We start from the raw sequence: 17,500 nt of genomic DNA on the forward strand, positions 1-17,500 counted from the left end.
GAGATTGAATACACTTCAGTGAAGAAGGCAAGAGAGTATACGGAAACCAACTTAATCTCAGTCTGTACAATTACTTGTACACAGTAGACCAAGAAAAAACTGAGCAATTAGAAAATCCTCCAACAAATAGAGGAAAATTGGCAGAAAACTTAGATAATGCAGATAAAGGTAAAACTAAAACACTAGTAAATCAGAGGAACTAGCAAAGCAATAGAGGAAGAGAGAAAAGATAGAAAATTTCTTCAGTGGCACAATTCAATGCTCAGTCAGTCAGAAACTTCAGGGCAATGTTATCTAGTGAGGAACTACATGCCATAGGCATTACCGAGACCTGGATTCGAGGAAAAAAAAAAGAAAAAAAAGGATTTTATTGGAGAATATGCAATCCCTGATTTCAAGCTTTTCCGGAAGGATTGTCTTATCAAAAATGGTGAGGGGTAAAGCTCTCTGTTAAAAACCACTTAAACCCCATAGAAATCATACTAGAAACCGGATGTGACGTGTCAGGTGCAAATATTAACATCATAGGAAAACACATGTCCATACTAGTAATATACAGACCACCATATCAAACACAACAGGACGAAGAGCTGTATGATCAACTTGGACAAGAAGTTAACAATAAGCTAGCTAACCAAATGGGAGACTTCAATGCAGCAGTAAACTGGAACACTATGAAATCTACATCAAACACAGAGCGACAAAGGATACTAAAATTTGTCAACAATGAATTCCTCCATTAGTGGGACGATAAAACAACTAGGGGAAACAACATACTAGATATTGTGCTAACAACAGAACAAAATTTAGGACCCAGTGTTTCAGAAGGAAAATACTGGCCAAAGTGACCACAAAATAGTTTAAGTTTCAAGTAAATATTTCTCATCTAAAAGAAAGGAAAATTTAAAAAAAAAAATAGGCTACAGATGTAGTAACTGGATAAAACTGAAGGAATACACCAAGAATTTAGAATACAGAAAAACAGGGAACATAGATACACAACGGTACGCCTTTGTAAGAAATTACAGAGAAAAAGGGATAAATGTATACCATATGCAAACATTTTACTAAATGGAACTCCAGAACCTAAGTGGTTCAACAAAGAAAGAGCCGATGCAATAAAAAGTAAAGACAGGAAACATAAATCAATTCATGAAATTTCCGAGCACAAAAAGTTAGGCCGACAAGTAGATAAACTAGTTAGAAAGGCCAAGATCAATGAAGAGAAAGAGTGGCTTCAGCTAGTAAATGAAACCCAAAAGAATTTTTTGCATATGTAAACAGTAGAACACCAATCAAAAACAACATTATCCCATTAAGAGACTCGGAGGGTAATCTTATAAAAAATTATTTGGAAAAAACCGAACTGATGAATGCATATTTCACAACTGTTTAACTGTATTCACTAGAGAAGAATCAACAAATCTCCCCGAACCAGCTATCAAATATGAAGGGTCACAACCTTTAAATAGAATCACCCTTACAATGGATGATGTCAAAAAGAAAATACAAAGACTCGGTAAGACTAAGGCACCAGGTCCAGATGATATTCATCCACGACAGATTATAGAACTAGAAGAGATAACCCCACACTTTTACAAAATGTTCCGAAACAGCCAACAAAAGGAAGGCACCACAAGGATTTTAACTATGAAATATTCCTAAAATCTACAAGAAAGGACCAAAAGAAGAACCTGGCAACTACAAACCTGTGTGTAACTTCAGTGCCTTGCAAAATTTTTCAATCAATTATAGAATTCAATAGTACAACATATAGAGAAAAACAATCTTCTGATTGACAACCAACATGGTTTGAGACAAAAGAGATCATGTGTGATAACTCTTTTGGAATTTTTCCACATGTTTAGCATTTATGACAAAAGCAAGGCAACAGACATCATATGCCTAGACTTTCAAAAGGCTTTTGACAAAGTTCCTCAAAAAAAATTAATGGCCAAAATTAGAGCACTAGGCATCATTGACGAGCCAGCGGAATGGATCAAAGATTGGCTAACAAACAGAACAAAGGAGAAGCTTCATAGTGGGCACCTGTTACAAGCGGAGTAACTCGAGGATCCGCCCTTGGCCCATTGCTATTTCTGATCTACATTAAAGACATAGATTTAGGATTACCTAGTAGAATAGCCCAATTTGCCGACAATACCAAACTAGGCATTAATGCTGCTAAAGACGTAGAAGCCTAAGAGAGGACCTAATGATGCTAGGAGAATGGTCCAGAAAATGACAAATGCCTTTCAACTGTGGGAAATGTAAAGTCATGCACATACGTTATAGTAACCTACAATCACATTACTCACTGCTGGGCAATGAAATAGCACTTAGCACTAATCAGTCCGGAGGTGACGGATTAATTTCTTAACTTACAAAATAAAAACAATTTAACAGACTTCCAGTAAATGTATTAAACAGTAACATGGTAAACAAGTTCAAGAATAAGTTACAAGATCGTAAGAACTCTATAAATATTTATAACTAAATTGCTCTACTAAAGAGAAAATGGGGTCTTTGCGGATGAACTAAAAATTCTTTAAGACATCGAAAATCCTTGTTACTCGTTGTAACACAACACACACACACACACACACACACACACACTCTCTCTCTCTCTCTCTCTCTCTCTCTCTCTCTCTCTCTCTCTCTCTCGTGTTGTGTTTCTCTCGTATTGTGTTTTAATTTCGAAACTTATTTACTGTAATATTAACTTGGTAATCCATCTGTTGTCGTTGTCATTACTAGTAATTCTTAATTAACCTAGTCTTAGTACATGGCTCTCCTGAACACAACTTGGCCTTAACTGACTTCCAATTTCTCTTGCAGAACAGAACAAGAAGTGGCAGAGGTGACACTGCCCGAGCATGGATGGGTAAACATCAACGTGACAACACCAGTCCTCTCATGGCTCATCTTCCCCGAGACCAACCATGGTCTACGACTTTCTGTTACCCTTCCTGAACTAAGTAAATAATGGTTTGCTCTGGTAGTTATCATCAAACAACATCAAATTTTGATGGCCTCCTCACATCGTAAACTAACAAATCCTATGTGGCATGAATGCTACGTGCAATTATACCAAATGATCTTGCAGACTATCACTGCAAGTGTTGGTGCAAACTATCAAAGGTTTTTTCATAGTCCACTAATGTCATCAAAAGTGAATTTCTATAATCTACACATTCCTGTACAATATGTCTTAAAACGGCCATTTGGTCAGCACAACTTCTACTTTTTCTAAATCCTGCTTGTTCATCTCTCATCTTTTCATCAATCTTTCTCTATATTATCTTTAAAATAAGCATACTATATATTTTTCATGACAGCTAACATTATGTGTGAAGCCTCTGTAATAATTGCAATCAATCAGATCTCAATTTTTTTTGCCATTTTCACCAACACTCCTAATTCCCATTTATTATGTTCTGCCTCTTCACACCACATTCTACAAAATAATTTGGTAAGTATTATGGGAGTCTCCATTTTCGACCAATATCATCTCGGCAGTTATTACATCGTATCCAGGGCTTTCTATTTCTTGAGTTTATTTGATGATAGCTACGATTTAAAACACACTGAATTCATTCATGTGCATGAAAATCCACGATTTTTTACAAATGCAAGTCTTTAGTACTCCCACTGGAATTGAGACTTCGTGAATAGACTCAAGTTACAGGCTGAAAGTAGCCTACTGTTGGAAAAAGTTGCATAAATGGAGCAGCAAAGTAATTAATTCTGTCTTTTCCTTAAAAATTATAGCTATAAAGACAAGAAAAAATAGAGAAACCTAGACTAATAGTCTTAGAGTAATTTGTACCACAAGTACTTTACCACTCAACGAAAACTGTACAAGAGAACGAATATGACCAAAGAGCATATGGGAAAATGTATGAATTAATATTAATGAAGAATACCTTAACAACTTCAGATTTACAGATGACATAGTTTTGTTTAGTGAAACACGGAAGTAACTGCAGATGATAGAAGATTTGAATAGAGAAAACAGAAATGTAGGACTGAAAATTAATATGACTAAAACTAAGATAATGTTCAATAAAAATGCAGAGACAACAAATAAGGTTTATGGACGAACCTCTGAATATTGTTAATGAATATAAGTACTTAGGGCAGACAATAATGGTTTCCCCAGGACATGAGACCAAAATTAAGAGGAGGATAAGCTTGGGATGAAGATCTAAACAAAATGAGATTATGAAGAGTAAAATGCCACTTTCTCTAAAAAGAAAAGCATTTAATGAGATGGTCCTACCAGTATTAACTTGAACATCAGAAAGTTTGAGTCTTACTAAAGCCTTAGAACAGAAGCTAGTTACAACTTAGAGAGCTATGGAATAAATAATATCGGGAGTAACACCAAGAGACATAAAGATAGCAACATGTATATGAGAGTAAACTAAAGTAGAGGATATTCCCTACCCTAAGCTGTCAGAATATCTTCTATGCTCACTGAAATTGTTGTAATCCTATTTACACCCTTGCCCTGTTCTTCTCCCAGTCATATGAACAACACAGCCTCAACAAATTTTCCCACAGTCACCTACTCTCACATATGAGTACATTTTATACGACAATCTAAACTTTCTCATTTCCCATCCACTTCCTTTTCTCCCTTATGGAATAACTATACTGGGACCTCGTTCTTCCAAAGACAACTATCAGAATTCATGTTCTTTCACAAGCTCCACTATTTCTTCATGTTGAAGTCTACAAGTTTATTCCATCAATATTTTTCATATGATAGCCTGTTGCTTTCCATATTAATCTATCTGAGGCTATAACCACTGAGAAGAGTACTGTAACCTGCACTCACTTCCCTTTCCCTTGTACAAAAACATTATTTTTTTACACACAAAAATGTGCAGTACATCAGCACTTGTACAAATTCAATCAATCATCAATAGATCTCACTAATTTGATTTTGTTCATTGCAGGACATGAACGACACTTTCATGAGGTGGGCATCACTGGAGCTCATGACGAAGAGGAATTCAGACCATTTATGGTTGGATTCTTTGCCCTTCCTGGGTCCCCAACTACAAAGTCTCACATTCGCACCCCCAGATCAGTTGTTACCAGAAGTAAACCAAGAAATTACAGAGGTAAGAATATCATCCTTTTACTAGGTCACCGACAGTAATTTAATGAGCATACAGCACATAAATAAATACTGTAATAAGATTGTCATTTGTTGGATTTCCGAAATCAATGATATTGGGCAAAATGGCTTAAGTTGCATCATGAAGCAAAATTTAAGAGGTTAGACTGCAAGATGGAAGATAGGCTACAGGAATGGTGGTTAAGGTATAAGCCAAAAGGTGAGTATATCTAGGGGCTGAAGGGACATCGTACACCCTTTAGTAATGCCTACAATGCACTGTGATGGGATAAGGTAAAGAATTTCACCAATGCTTACAGTGTATTGTGTGAGTGCACTGACAACACTACCCACTACCGAGTCTTATTCGATATAAAAAAAAAAAATTCTAATGAATTAGTATTTTTCCTAACCATGCAAACCTGAGACCTATAATAGGAGTATGACTTCAGCAAAGCTGCAATGCCCATTAACCTTTAAACGAGGTAAACACAGCAAGTTGTTGGGCAACAGGTAGCCCGGCCTGCTCAATTGCTAATGTTATCTTCACTTTGAACTATGACCTAGGACTTACGTGAAAGTTGATGTAGGCAACTTGAAGGTCTCAGGTTTGTATGGTTATGAAAAAATATGCATATATTAAAGAATTTGTGATTTTTTCATACACCCAAAAGAAACATTCAACCTTTAATAAAGGACTCATCCTTAGGTGGGCAAAAGTCTCTATATCCCAACTGGCTGGTGTGCACCCTACAACACCTTGGATGGGTCTGCGAATAGCAGTTTCTACTGAGGTGGTGAGTCGAGTATCCTTTGGTAAAGTTTTCATTATTCAGCCACCACCAGAGATCCCTCACAATTTCTTATTCAACTGGAACTTGAATGAGTTTTGGATTGGAGGCTCCAGACTAGTGTAGTTTCAGACACAACTGAACCGACCTCTTGTGGAGACGCAGTGAGAAACGAGCTTCTCTAACAACAAAAGATGTCTATGAGACCTTGCCACTGATAAACTTGAAGTTGTTGTACAATCACAAATGGTTGTGCTACCTCTACGAGTCTTTTGACAAGTTTATCTGATAAGAAAATTCTAGCTGCTGCCATATCTATCAATATTAACAGATACTCCATACATCTCTCGGGGAAAAGATTCAACCTTCGACAAATGATCATGATCCGCAATCATGACAAAAGCCAAGAAGTTTGTCTAGATCCTGGAGCAACGATCTCCTCGAGGACATTAGAATCAACCAACCAAGCATCAAGATAACGCGCCATGTGAATCCCATTCGAATAGACCCAAGGTGGGAGTTCTCAGCAATTACAGTGGCAGGAGAGCTTTTGGCATGAGGTTGAAAGGTATTATCTTCGCTAGTGGAAGGCAATACTCCTGCTTTGCTAAAAAAAGAAAAAACTCCCTGAGGGAAGACCATAGGTTCCCTTTTTCTTCTTACTTCCTCCGACGGACTGAGCCTTGGATGGAGAAGAATGTATAGTAAACTTAGAACCTGAAGGAAGGATGAAGAAGCTCAACATTTCTTGGGCATCAGTTTACGGTGTTGCTAAGACTGACACTGAAGAATCTCTCTGACTTCTTTCTCTTCTTTGCAAACTCAGCCCACTACACAGTAGGCTACTCTCTACACCCAGGACAGGGGAAACCTGCTAACAGTCATGTTCCCAGCAGAAGTTACAAAGATGATGAGGGTCTATAACCCGGTTTACTCATGTAAAGGCCACATCTCCAACCGGATTTACCAGAACACAGCCGCATTTCAGCCAATGGAGCCAACATCATCAACAGCAAAGCAATCAAGCACACAACAAGCAATCTGAAAAGAAAATGCAGTCCACTAACAAAACCCAGAGATTGAGAAATACCTCTGTCTAAAATGGCAAGTTAAAGTGGAGGTAGCACTACCAGTCAGGTGGGCTAGGCTTACCAACAACCAGACAGCCACCTATGTTCACTTCATTTAAAGCTTGACAGTCGTCCAAGCTTTGCTAAAATCCTACTCCTATTAAAGATCTCACAATATTGTTACTCCTATTAAAGGTCTCAGATTTGTGTTATGAATAGGAACAAATTTAATTTGAAAGTGACTGATAATGCCATGAAGTCTCGGAACATCGAACACATACATGGAATTCATATATAGAAATCTTGAAACCAAATGCATTACAGTACAGGAGACAGAACTGTATTTCCTTGGTTATCACAAGTATTCAGTTCAAGGTATCCCCGATAGCTTAAGAACAGCAAAGTATAAACAATAAATCTAAAGAATATTTTTTTCATTTCTATAATTTTCTATATTTTTCATTGTCGCAAACTTAATAAGTGATATTTTGTGAAATGCCAATTGTTCCGACACAGAGACTTACCTTGAAATACTTTCTAAGAGATTACTGGTAACTCCTCTCCGACGACCAGAGTTTTACGTAGTTTCCCCCTACTTCCATGTTCTATACTGTCCTGAATAACGGGAGATAACATGACCTAGGGGCATTGCCCGATGAAGGTAGCGCGTCTTTGAGAAGCCATCGCCAGTAAGTTTTCTGGTCGGTTCGTGAGCACACGTGCTTCACGACGCTCCTCATACTCCGTGCGATTCCCTTTGTGTTTGGTTCCACGTGCTTCCCACGTGATCGGGATCTCTTAGTGTGTGTTTAGTGCCTTACCTACGTGTTTTTGATTTCGCTCCCTTGTGCTTTCCTAGTGTTTTAGTGCTTTCCTAGTGTTTTAGTGCTTTCCCTTTTTGGCTTGCTTGTGTCTACGGCCCTTTGTGTTGCGTTATGGAGCACGTTCGCCGTTGTCCTGGGCCTAGAGCCGGTAGATCGTGCGGGGCTTTTCTGTCCAAACCCGATATTGACCCGCATACGTTGTGTACCTCATGTAGGGGTAAAGCTTGTTCGCCGTCGGACAAGTGTTCCGAATGTGCCGATTGGCCCGAGGTCCAGTGGATTAAATTCCGTACCAAAAAGAAGAAGGCATCGAAGAAGTCCCCTAGGAAGACTAGCATTTCTTCCCCTGCGACTTCAGCAGGAGAAGGGTCAGGTAGGGTACAACCGTCTTCCCCTACCCAAAGTAAGGGGCGAGGTAAGTCCAGGGAGAACAGGCAGTTGGCTCCGCTTTCCCAAGAGAGGGAATTTGTGGGCGGTCCTTCGTCGGCCAAGGCAGTTCAGGCGCCCGTAAGTGAGTGTAGTGGGGGTCCGGGGGACGTGGCTCTCTCTCATAGGGGCCATGTCTCGTCGGGGGACCCTATGTGGTCTAATAGTGTCCCTTTTTCTTCGTCAGGTTCCTGGGTGGAAGTTCCAGGGGCATCAGCGACGGAGGGCGGCGTCGGCAGAGAGGAGTCCCCGCAAGAAGATCCATTGGCTTGGGACGTACCGAGGACTCCGATGAGGTCCCCACTGGACATGGAGGAAGGCCTGGGCGAGGCCTTCCCGGTTTGGCGGGCCCGTCGGGATGGTTGCCGCCGAAGACTTCGTTACAGGAGAGTCTCCCCATTCCTTCTACGTCAGGGGTACGGCGTAGCCCCAAGAAAACGCAGTCACGTGCTAGGTCCCGATACAGGGGTAAGTCTTACTCGTCAGGACGTGACTCTTCAGATTCGTCAAGTAGTAAACGGAGGAGACGACAGAGGAGGAAACGAGATCGGTCGGTGCGGAGGAACTCCCCTTTGCGGTCTCCCACAAGATCTCGGGACAGGGTGAGTCCCAGTTCCCCTCCTCCCAAAAGCAGGAGACCAACCTCCCCGGTAGGGACGTGGAAAAGAGATCGGTCTGTGCGGAGGAACTCCCCTACGCGGTCTCCCACAGGATCTCGGGACAGGATGAGTCCCCATTCCCCTACACCCAAAAGCAGGAGACCAGTCTCTCCGAAAGGGACGTGGGTGTTCGTCCCAGGGAACAACTTTAAAGACTTTTCCAGGTCTATTAGTTCGACACCTGAGCGGGCAGGAGACAGTCCCCCTAGAAGGGCCTCCACGTGCCGCGCCAGGGAATCACCAGATGAGCGGAGGGCTACATCTTGCAGGCCTAAGACCCGTCCTGGAGACGCTTATTCCACCCAGCGGAGGGGGCTGTCGTCTAGGCCGGGCAGCCTCGACAGGTCCCCCCCATAGAGAACCCAGAAGGGGAAGGACACCTCCGTCGAACTATCTCACGGAGGACTCCGTTTCACCGAAAAAGGCCTCGAAGAGGAGAGAGACGGCGGACGTCGAAGGTAAAGGGAACCGTGGACCCCGCCATCACGGCGGAGACCGAGATCACGATTCGCCCCATCGGTCGGAAGGAGGGGAGGGCGAGTCATCGGTGACGGAGGACTCCGCGTACAGGAGAGTCCTTGCCTTAATTAGGGGTTATAACAACCTTGTAGAACCCGCCACTCAAGAGGAAGAACCCTGGACTTCCGGCCTGAACAAGTTCATAGCTGTCCCCGCCCAGAAAAAGTCCTCTCTCTCCCTTCCCGAGGCCAGTAACGTGGGGATTGGAAGGACTCACATCGATAAGGTCATATCCCGCAATAGCGACTCCTGCAGGGGTCACAGCTCAGCAAAGCTCCTACAGGGTTTGAAGTCGCAAACGAAATACTACTCTTTGGAAAATAGGCCGACCGGTGCTTGCAAGACCGAGGAAACCCTAGACATCCTGTGCCAGGGCATCTCCGACGGGAGGGCATCGGCAGCATCTACCTTCTTCTCCCCTTCCGAGTCGGCAATGATGGAGGAGATGTCTAAGGACTTAGTTAATGTGGCCTCCTGGCTGGATTGGTGGGCCACCACGCTAGTAGGCACCCAGATTCCTACAGACTCCATGGAGCCTGCAAAACGGGAGGCTCTGAATGAGTTGCTGGGGTCAGGTAGCCGCGCCCTTAAATTCCTGACCTTTCAGTCTTTAGCTCTCTCCGCAAACTGGATTCTCCGGAGAAGAGACGCCCTAGTCAAGAACCTTCCCATTAAGATTCCCGACAGGGAAGCAAAACCCTTGAAGACCTGCTCCATCTGGGGGGAGCAGCTTATTCCTACGAAGAAGGCGGAAGAGGTCGTGGAGAAGTTGGCCAACAAGAGGGAGCTACCTGCCCTGAAGCCACAGACGCCCCCCCCGAAGAGGTTCATCTTCTAACCCCTCAACGTATAGGTCTTCTTTCTACTCCTCCAGGAGGGGGCGAGCAGGCCGTTCCTCCCGTAGGAGATAAGATGGGAGGCCCCCCTCCCCTGCCCAAGCCTCAGGTAGGGGGATACCTCAGACTCACTTGGCAAGCATGGAAGCTCCACGGAGCAGATCCGTGGACAGTAACAGTACTAAAAGAGGGCTACAGGATCCCCTTCATGGAAGACAACCCCACCCCCCTGGTTCCAGCAACACAGGCGGACTGGTTGGTGCCCAAGGACCTGGCGAAGAGGGCAGCGTTGGACGAAGAAGTCACGACGTTGCTGCAGATGGGAGCCTTAGAAACAGTGACATTCCCGGGTCCGGGGTTCTACAGCCACCTGTTCCTAGTGGAAAAAGCGACAGGAGGGTGGAGACCTGTAATAGACCTGTCAGCCCTCAACAGCTTTCTCAGGAAAGTAACCTTCAAAATGGACACTCCAAGAACGGTCATGGCATCCTTGAGAGAGGGCGACTTTATGATTTCTATAGACCTCAAGGACGCCTACTTCCAAGTGCCCATTCATCCGTCGAGCAGGAAGTTTCTCCGGGTCAAGTGGGGTGCCCAGGTGTTACAATTCAAGGCCCTGTGCTTCGGTCTTTCAACAGCCCCCCAGGTATTCACGAGGGTCTTTACGACGGTCTCCATATGGGCCCACGAACGGGGCATTCGACTCATCAGATACCTGGACGACAGGTTACTCCTTCCATCCTCAAAGGAAGACTTGAAACAACAGAGCGAAGATCTTCTTCAATTGTGCAAGACCCTGGGCATCGTGGTCAACTTGGAGAAATCACAGCTAACCCCATCCAACAGGAGGACGTACCTGGGAATGGTCCTGGATTCATTACAGGTCAAGGCATTCCCAGCCACGGAAAGGCTGGACAACCTGGATCGAGTGCTCCAGCCCTTCCTTCTGGGTCGACCCAGAAGAGTGAAGGATTGGCAAAGGTTGGTAGGGCACCTGGTGTCCCTAGAGAAGCTGGGACCTCACGGGAGACAGAACCTAAGGGTGGTTCAATGGAACTTAAAAGAACACTGGAACCAGAAAAGTTCCCCGGACATTGTGGTGCCTCTCCTTCAGGAGTCCAGGAAGGCCTTGGAATGGTGGCAGGATCGGTCGAACACCCTAAGGGGGATGCCACTGTCCTCCCAACCTCCGGAGGTCCTTCTCTTCACGGACGCATCGAAGGACGGGTGGGGAGCCCATCTCCGGGAAAAGACAGCGAAGGGGGCATGGTCAGAGGGGGAGAAATCCCTACACATAAATATCATGGAAATGAGAGCGGTCCAAGAAGCCTGCAACCACTTCGAGGAGGACATGAGAGGGCATTCGGTGGCCCTAATGTCAGACAATGCAACGGTGGTGGCTTACGTGAAGAAGGAGGGGGGACTGAGATCAAAGGAGTTGTGCGAACTAGCCCTTCAAATCCTGAACTGGGCGGAACAGAAGGACGTCATCCTGACGGCAAAGTTCATTCCGGGGAAGAACAACGTCCTAGCAGACGGCCTCAGCAGAGTGGGGCAAGTGGTAGCGACAGAATGGTCCCTACACCCACAAGTGGCAAGCTACATTATACAGATGTGGGGATCCCCGGTAATGGATCTGTTTGCAACAAGGTTGAACGCTCAACTCCCCGTATTTTGTTCTCCCGTCCCAGATCCGAAGGCGGCAATGGAAGACGCCTTTCAGCACAAGTGGGACGGTCTGGACGTGTACGCCTTCCCCCCCTTCTCCCTGATAAGGCAGGTCCTCAACAGAGTAAGGGCAGCAACCAACCTAAGGATGACTTTGGTAGCGCCTTGGTGGCCGGAGAGAGAATGGCTCGCGGACCTAAGGAACCTCACCGTCCTACCTCCTTGGCCTCTACCCGACAGGTCAGACCTAATAAAACAGCCACACTTTCAGCGGTTTCACAGAAACCCGCAAGCCCTTCGTCTTCACGCCTGGAGATTATCCAGCGGCTCCTGAAGAAGCAAGGGTACTCCGGCAAGACAGCCAGGAGGATGTCGCTGTACCTGAGGAAATCATCCACAGCCGTCTGCCAGTCTAAGTGGGCGGTATTCGTGAAGTGGTGCAGGGACAAGAAGATAGAGCCTTTGGAAGCGTCAGTGCCCATGATAGCCGACTTCATGGTTCATCTCAGGGACAAGTTGGCCATGTCAGTCCCAGCGATCAAGGGAGTTCGGGCGGCCCTGGGTCAAGTCTTTCTTCTCAAGGGCATAGATCTCGGCTCCTCCAGGCATATCTCCATGCTTATCTGAGCGTTCGAACAATCATGCCCCCCTTCCGCCCCAAGAATCCCGAGTTGGGACTTAGCGCGAGTCCTAGATATGTTACGGAAACCACCATTCGAGCCCTTAAAGGACATTGATGACAAGAATCTCATGCTCAAGGCGGTCTTCTTGCTAGCATTAGCCTCAGCTAAGAGGGTGGGCGAGCTACACGGACTGTCATTCGAGGTGGAACACACTAGGGGATGGAAGGAAGTAACCTTTAAGTTTGTCACATCCTTCGTCGCCAAGACTCAGAACCCCTCGGTGTGGGATCCGAGGTTTGAGAGCTTTTCTATTCCGGCAATCCCGAATAAAGGAAACCCGGAGGACCTAAAATAGTGCCCGGTCAGGATTATTAGGAAATACCATAAGAGAACGGCAAACCTCCGCCCGTCTATCAAGAATCTCTTAGTCTCATGGGGAAAACAAAGAAAAACATATCCAAAAATACGGTTTCGTTCTGGCTCAGGAAAGTGATCACGCAACCCTACTTAAAACAAGGTCTTCCTACGCCGGGGAAACCCAGGGCTCACGATGTTCGGGGCATTAGCACCTCTCTAACGTTCGAAAAGAACATGTCAGTAGCGCAGGTTCTTCGAGCGGGAACTTGGTCCAACCAGTCGACCTTCACTGCACATTATCTCAAGGACTGTACGAGAAAGTCCCTAGACGGGTTTTCTATCGGGCCGGTCATCTCAGCCCTTCATTCGGTTTGACGGCTCAAGCCCCAGGCTCAATCGCGAAACATAAAGTATCTAGACACAAGGAGCCGAGTTCTATTTTCCCCCCTTTTCTAACTTTCTCGTACCGTCAGTCGTCATCAAGAAATATCACTCATTACACAAGACGGAAATTCGCCATATCAAGCACAACGAAGATATTGCAGAAGGGTAAGTGTTATATCACACTTAATGAGTCTCTTACGTAGTTTTCCCTACTGTCCATCGGGGTCAGGGGTTAAGGGCACTCCCTACTCCTAAGGTGTAAGTCTCCTAGAAAGTGTTTCAAGGTAAGTCTCTGTGTCGGAACAAATCACAAATTTTAAGCAATTTGTATTTTTCCTAACAATACTTACCGAGAAACACTTTCGAGTTAGGGCCCCCCCAACCGTCCCCGCAGTGCCCCACTGACCTCGTGGTATTGTTCCTTACATAAAACTTACTGGCGATGGCTTCTCAAAGACGCGCTACCTTCATCGGGCAATGCCCCCAGGTCATGTTATCTCCCGTTATTCAGGACAGTATAAATCATGGAAGTAGGGGGAAACTACGTAAAACTCTGGTCGTCGGAGAGGAGTTACCAGTAATCTCCTAGAAAGTGTTTCTCGGTAAATATTGTTAGGAAAAATACAAATTACTTAAAATTTGTGATATTTTTTTGCAAACAAAACTCACCCAACCAATAGCCCTGTCATTTCCTTTTATTATTATCCCCGGGTGAGGGGGAGCAGCTGATATTTTTGGCGGCAGGGTCAATAACTCCTATAACTATAAATATATTCAAATGAAATTTTAAGAGATTATTTATATATACAAGCTTTGTTTCTGCCATTTTCTATTTTCATACCTGCTAGAGGCATGCCCTGGCTGTCCCTTTTGTTCGTAAGAGACAATTTTAAGTGAGGAACTGCAGGGTTTGATGGGTGTTCTGTGAACTACATTGATACCAATTTTTGTATTGATACTTGCCATAGAAAAGTCACAGTAGCCATTTTTTGACATCCACTGGATTTTCGGCGGCGACATAAATTACTGCAGATATAATTGCAGTTCCAGGTGTTGAGGTGCCAGTGATGGGAGATGAGAATGAGAGAGAGATTACAATAGAGGAAGTGAGGAGAGCACTAGATGAAACGAGAGTAGGAAAAGCATCGGGTGTGGATGGTGTGAAAGCTGAGATGTTGAAGGAAGGGGGTGTGACTGTACTTGAATGGTTGGTGAGATTGTTTAATGTGTGTTTTTTGTTGTCAATGGTACCAGTAGATTGGGTCTGTGCATGTATTGTACCACTATATAAGGGTAAGGGAGATGTGCATGAGTGTTGTAATTCAAGAGGTATTAGTTTGTTGAGTGTAGTTGGAAAAGTGTATGGTAGAATACTGATTAATAGGATTAAGGATAAAACAGAGAATGCAATCTTGGAAGTACAGGGTGGTTTTAGAAGAGGTAGGGGTTGTATGAATCAGATTTTTACAGTTAGGCAGATATGCGAGAAATATTTAGCAAAAGGTAAGGAGGTGTATGTTGCGTTTATGGATCTGGAGAAAGCATATGATAGAGTTGATAGGGAAGCAATGTGGAATGTGATGAGGTTATATGGAGTTGGTGGAAGGTTGTTGCAAGCAATGAAAAGTTTCTACACAGGTAGTAAAGCATGTGTTAGAATAGGAAATGAGGTGAGCGATTGGTTTCCGGTGAGAGTGGGGCTGAGACAGGGATGTGTGATGTCGCCGTGGTTGTTTAACTTGTATGTTGATGGAGTGGTGAGAGAGGTGAATGCTAGAGTGCTTGGACGAGGATTAAAACTGGTAGGCGAGAATGATCATGAATGGGAGGTAAATCAGTTGTTGTTTGCGGATGATACTGTACTGGTAGCAGACACAGAAGAGAAGCTTGACCGACTAGTGACAGAATTTGGAAGGGTGTGTGAGAGAAGGAAGTTGAGAGTTAATGTGGGTAAGAGTAAGGTTATGAGATGTACGAGAAGGGAAGGTGGTGCAAGGTTGAATGTCATGTTGAATGGAGAGTTACTTGAGGAGGTGGATCAGTTTAAGTACTTGGGGCAGCAAATGGTGGAGTGGAAGCAGATGTACGTCAGAGAGTGAATGAAGGTTGCAAAGTGTTGGGGGCAGTTAAGGGAGTAGTAAAAAATAGAGGATTGGGCATGAATGTAAAGAGAGTTCTATATGAGAAAGTGATTGTACCAACTGTGATGTATGGATCGGAGTTGTGGGGAATGAAAGTGATGGAGAGACAGAAATTGAATGTGTTTGAGATGAAGTGTCTGAGGAGTATGGCTGGTGTATCTCGAGTAGATAGGGTTAGGAACGAAGTGGTGAGGGTGAGAACGGGTGTAAGAAATGAGTTAGCGGCTAGAGTGGATATGAATGTGTTGAGGTGGTTTGGCCATGTTGAGAGAATGGAAAATGGCTGTCTGCTAAAGAAGGTGATGAATGCAAGAGTTGATGGGAGAAGTACAAGAGGAAGGCCAAGGTTTGGGTGGATGGATGGTGTGAAGAAAGCTCTGGGTGATAGGAGGATAGATGTGAGAGAGGCAAGAGAGCGTGCTAGAAATAGGAATGAATGGCGAGCGATTGTGACGCAGTTCCGGTAGGCCCTGCTGCTTCCTCCGGTGCCTTAGATGACCGCGGAGGTAGCAGCAGTAGGGGACTCAGCAGTATGAAGCTTCATCTGTGGTGGAAATGTGGGAGGTTGGGCTGTGGCACCCTAGCAGTACCAGCTGAACTTGGCTGAGTCCCTGGTTAGGCTGGAGGAATGTAGAGAGTAGAGGTCCCCTTTTTGTTTTGTTTCTTGTTGTTGTCGGCTACCCCCCAAAATTGGGGGTAGTGCCTTTGGTATATGTATGTAAGTATAAATTACTCTTATAATACTTTACATATCTAATTGAAATTTTCAGGGATTTATGGGATGGATATTTACTTTGTCCATACTAATTTTCATATTGATATCTGCCATAGAGAAGCCACAGCAAACATTCATTTCGGTATGGGTTGAATGGTTATTTTTGGCGGTGGACTAAATTGTTCCAAGAATAATTCATACATACAAAATGACAAATTCGGAGATTGATTGATTGAAAGTTTTCAGGCATTCTGATATCCAAGGTCATTGATGATGATAGCATTTACTATATATGAAAAATAAAAGAGAATTCCATTAAAACCATAAAAGTTAAGATGTCATTATAAAAGTTAAATAGTTTTCAGAAGACCTGCTTCTGAAATAAATCTAAAAATGCCGCTCGCATAGTAGGAATTCTAGCTCCAGCAAATAATATAGCGAGATCATCCACAAATAATGTTGAGAGAACATCCTGGGGAATGACTGAGGATATCCCATTAATTGCTAGTGCAAACAAGGTTACACTCAGCACACTACCCTGAGGAACTCCTCCTTCCTGACACTTACTCTCTGATAGAGTTTCCCCCACTCTCACTTGAAAAACTCTATGTGAGAGATATGACTGAATAAATAATGGTATCTCTCCTTTCAATCCTAATTCATGAATTGTTTTAAGTATACCATATCTCCATGTGGTATCATATGCCTTTTCAAGGTCAAAAAAGACTGTCACATGGTGCTGTTAGGAAGCAAAGGCTTCACAAATAGAGGACTCAAGTCGTATCAACACATCGGTAGTCGAGTGCATTTTTCTGAATACACATTGAATGGGTGATAAAATACCCTTCTTTCAAGATACCACATCAACCTTGCATTGACCATCTCCATGATTTTACATAAACAAGATGTCAATGCCATAGGTCGCAAGTTTGCTGCTAAAAAACTTTTCCTTACCGGATTTTAAAAAAGCTAAAATAATGGATAGTTCCCAAACACTTGGGTAACTATGATCATGCCATATTCTATTAATAATGCTTAAAATTAATAACTTTGTATTAAAATGTACAAGCTTAATCATTGCATATGGAATTCCATTGGGTCCAGGGGCTGTATCATTACAAGTAGCAAGTGCGGAATCATATTCTCTTTCAGTAAAAGGAGAATTATATGACTTCCCTACTTGTTGCAAAATTTAAAATTTTAATTTTCTTTAATGCTTCTGTACTGGTGACCAGGAGATGCTACACACTTGCATGATACATTTGAAAAATGGTCAGCCAGGGCATTGCTAACTTTATTTGCTTCAGTCACATACTGACCGTTCACTTTCAACACTGGTGGTGATTTGGTTTGGGGTAA

General features: G+C 43.8%; 1 protein-coding gene and 1 long non-coding RNA gene across 2 annotated transcripts in view; one reads left to right on the forward strand and one right to left on the reverse strand.

The window, feature by feature from the left end:
- Window positions 1-17,500, reverse strand: part of LOC137654554 (uncharacterized) — a 339,292-nt gene that overhangs the window by 201,378 nt on the left and 120,414 nt on the right. The gene's annotated exons all lie outside the window — the stretch shown is intronic.
- The window catches only part of LOC137654553 (protein 60A-like), an 80,117-nt gene that overhangs the window by 17,833 nt on the left and 44,784 nt on the right, over window positions 1-17,500 (forward strand). The window contains exons 3-4 of the mRNA XM_068388283.1: window positions 2,839-2,978; window positions 4,965-5,132. Of these exons, the coding sequence (XP_068244384.1) occupies window positions 2,839-2,978; window positions 4,965-5,132 (308 nt within the window). The remainder of the gene's footprint in view (window positions 1-2,838; window positions 2,979-4,964; window positions 5,133-17,500) is intronic.

Source organism: Palaemon carinicauda, chromosome 15, assembly GCF_036898095.1.
Source record: "Palaemon carinicauda isolate YSFRI2023 chromosome 15, ASM3689809v2, whole genome shotgun sequence".
NCBI lineage: Eukaryota > Metazoa > Arthropoda > Malacostraca > Decapoda > Palaemonidae > Palaemon > Palaemon carinicauda.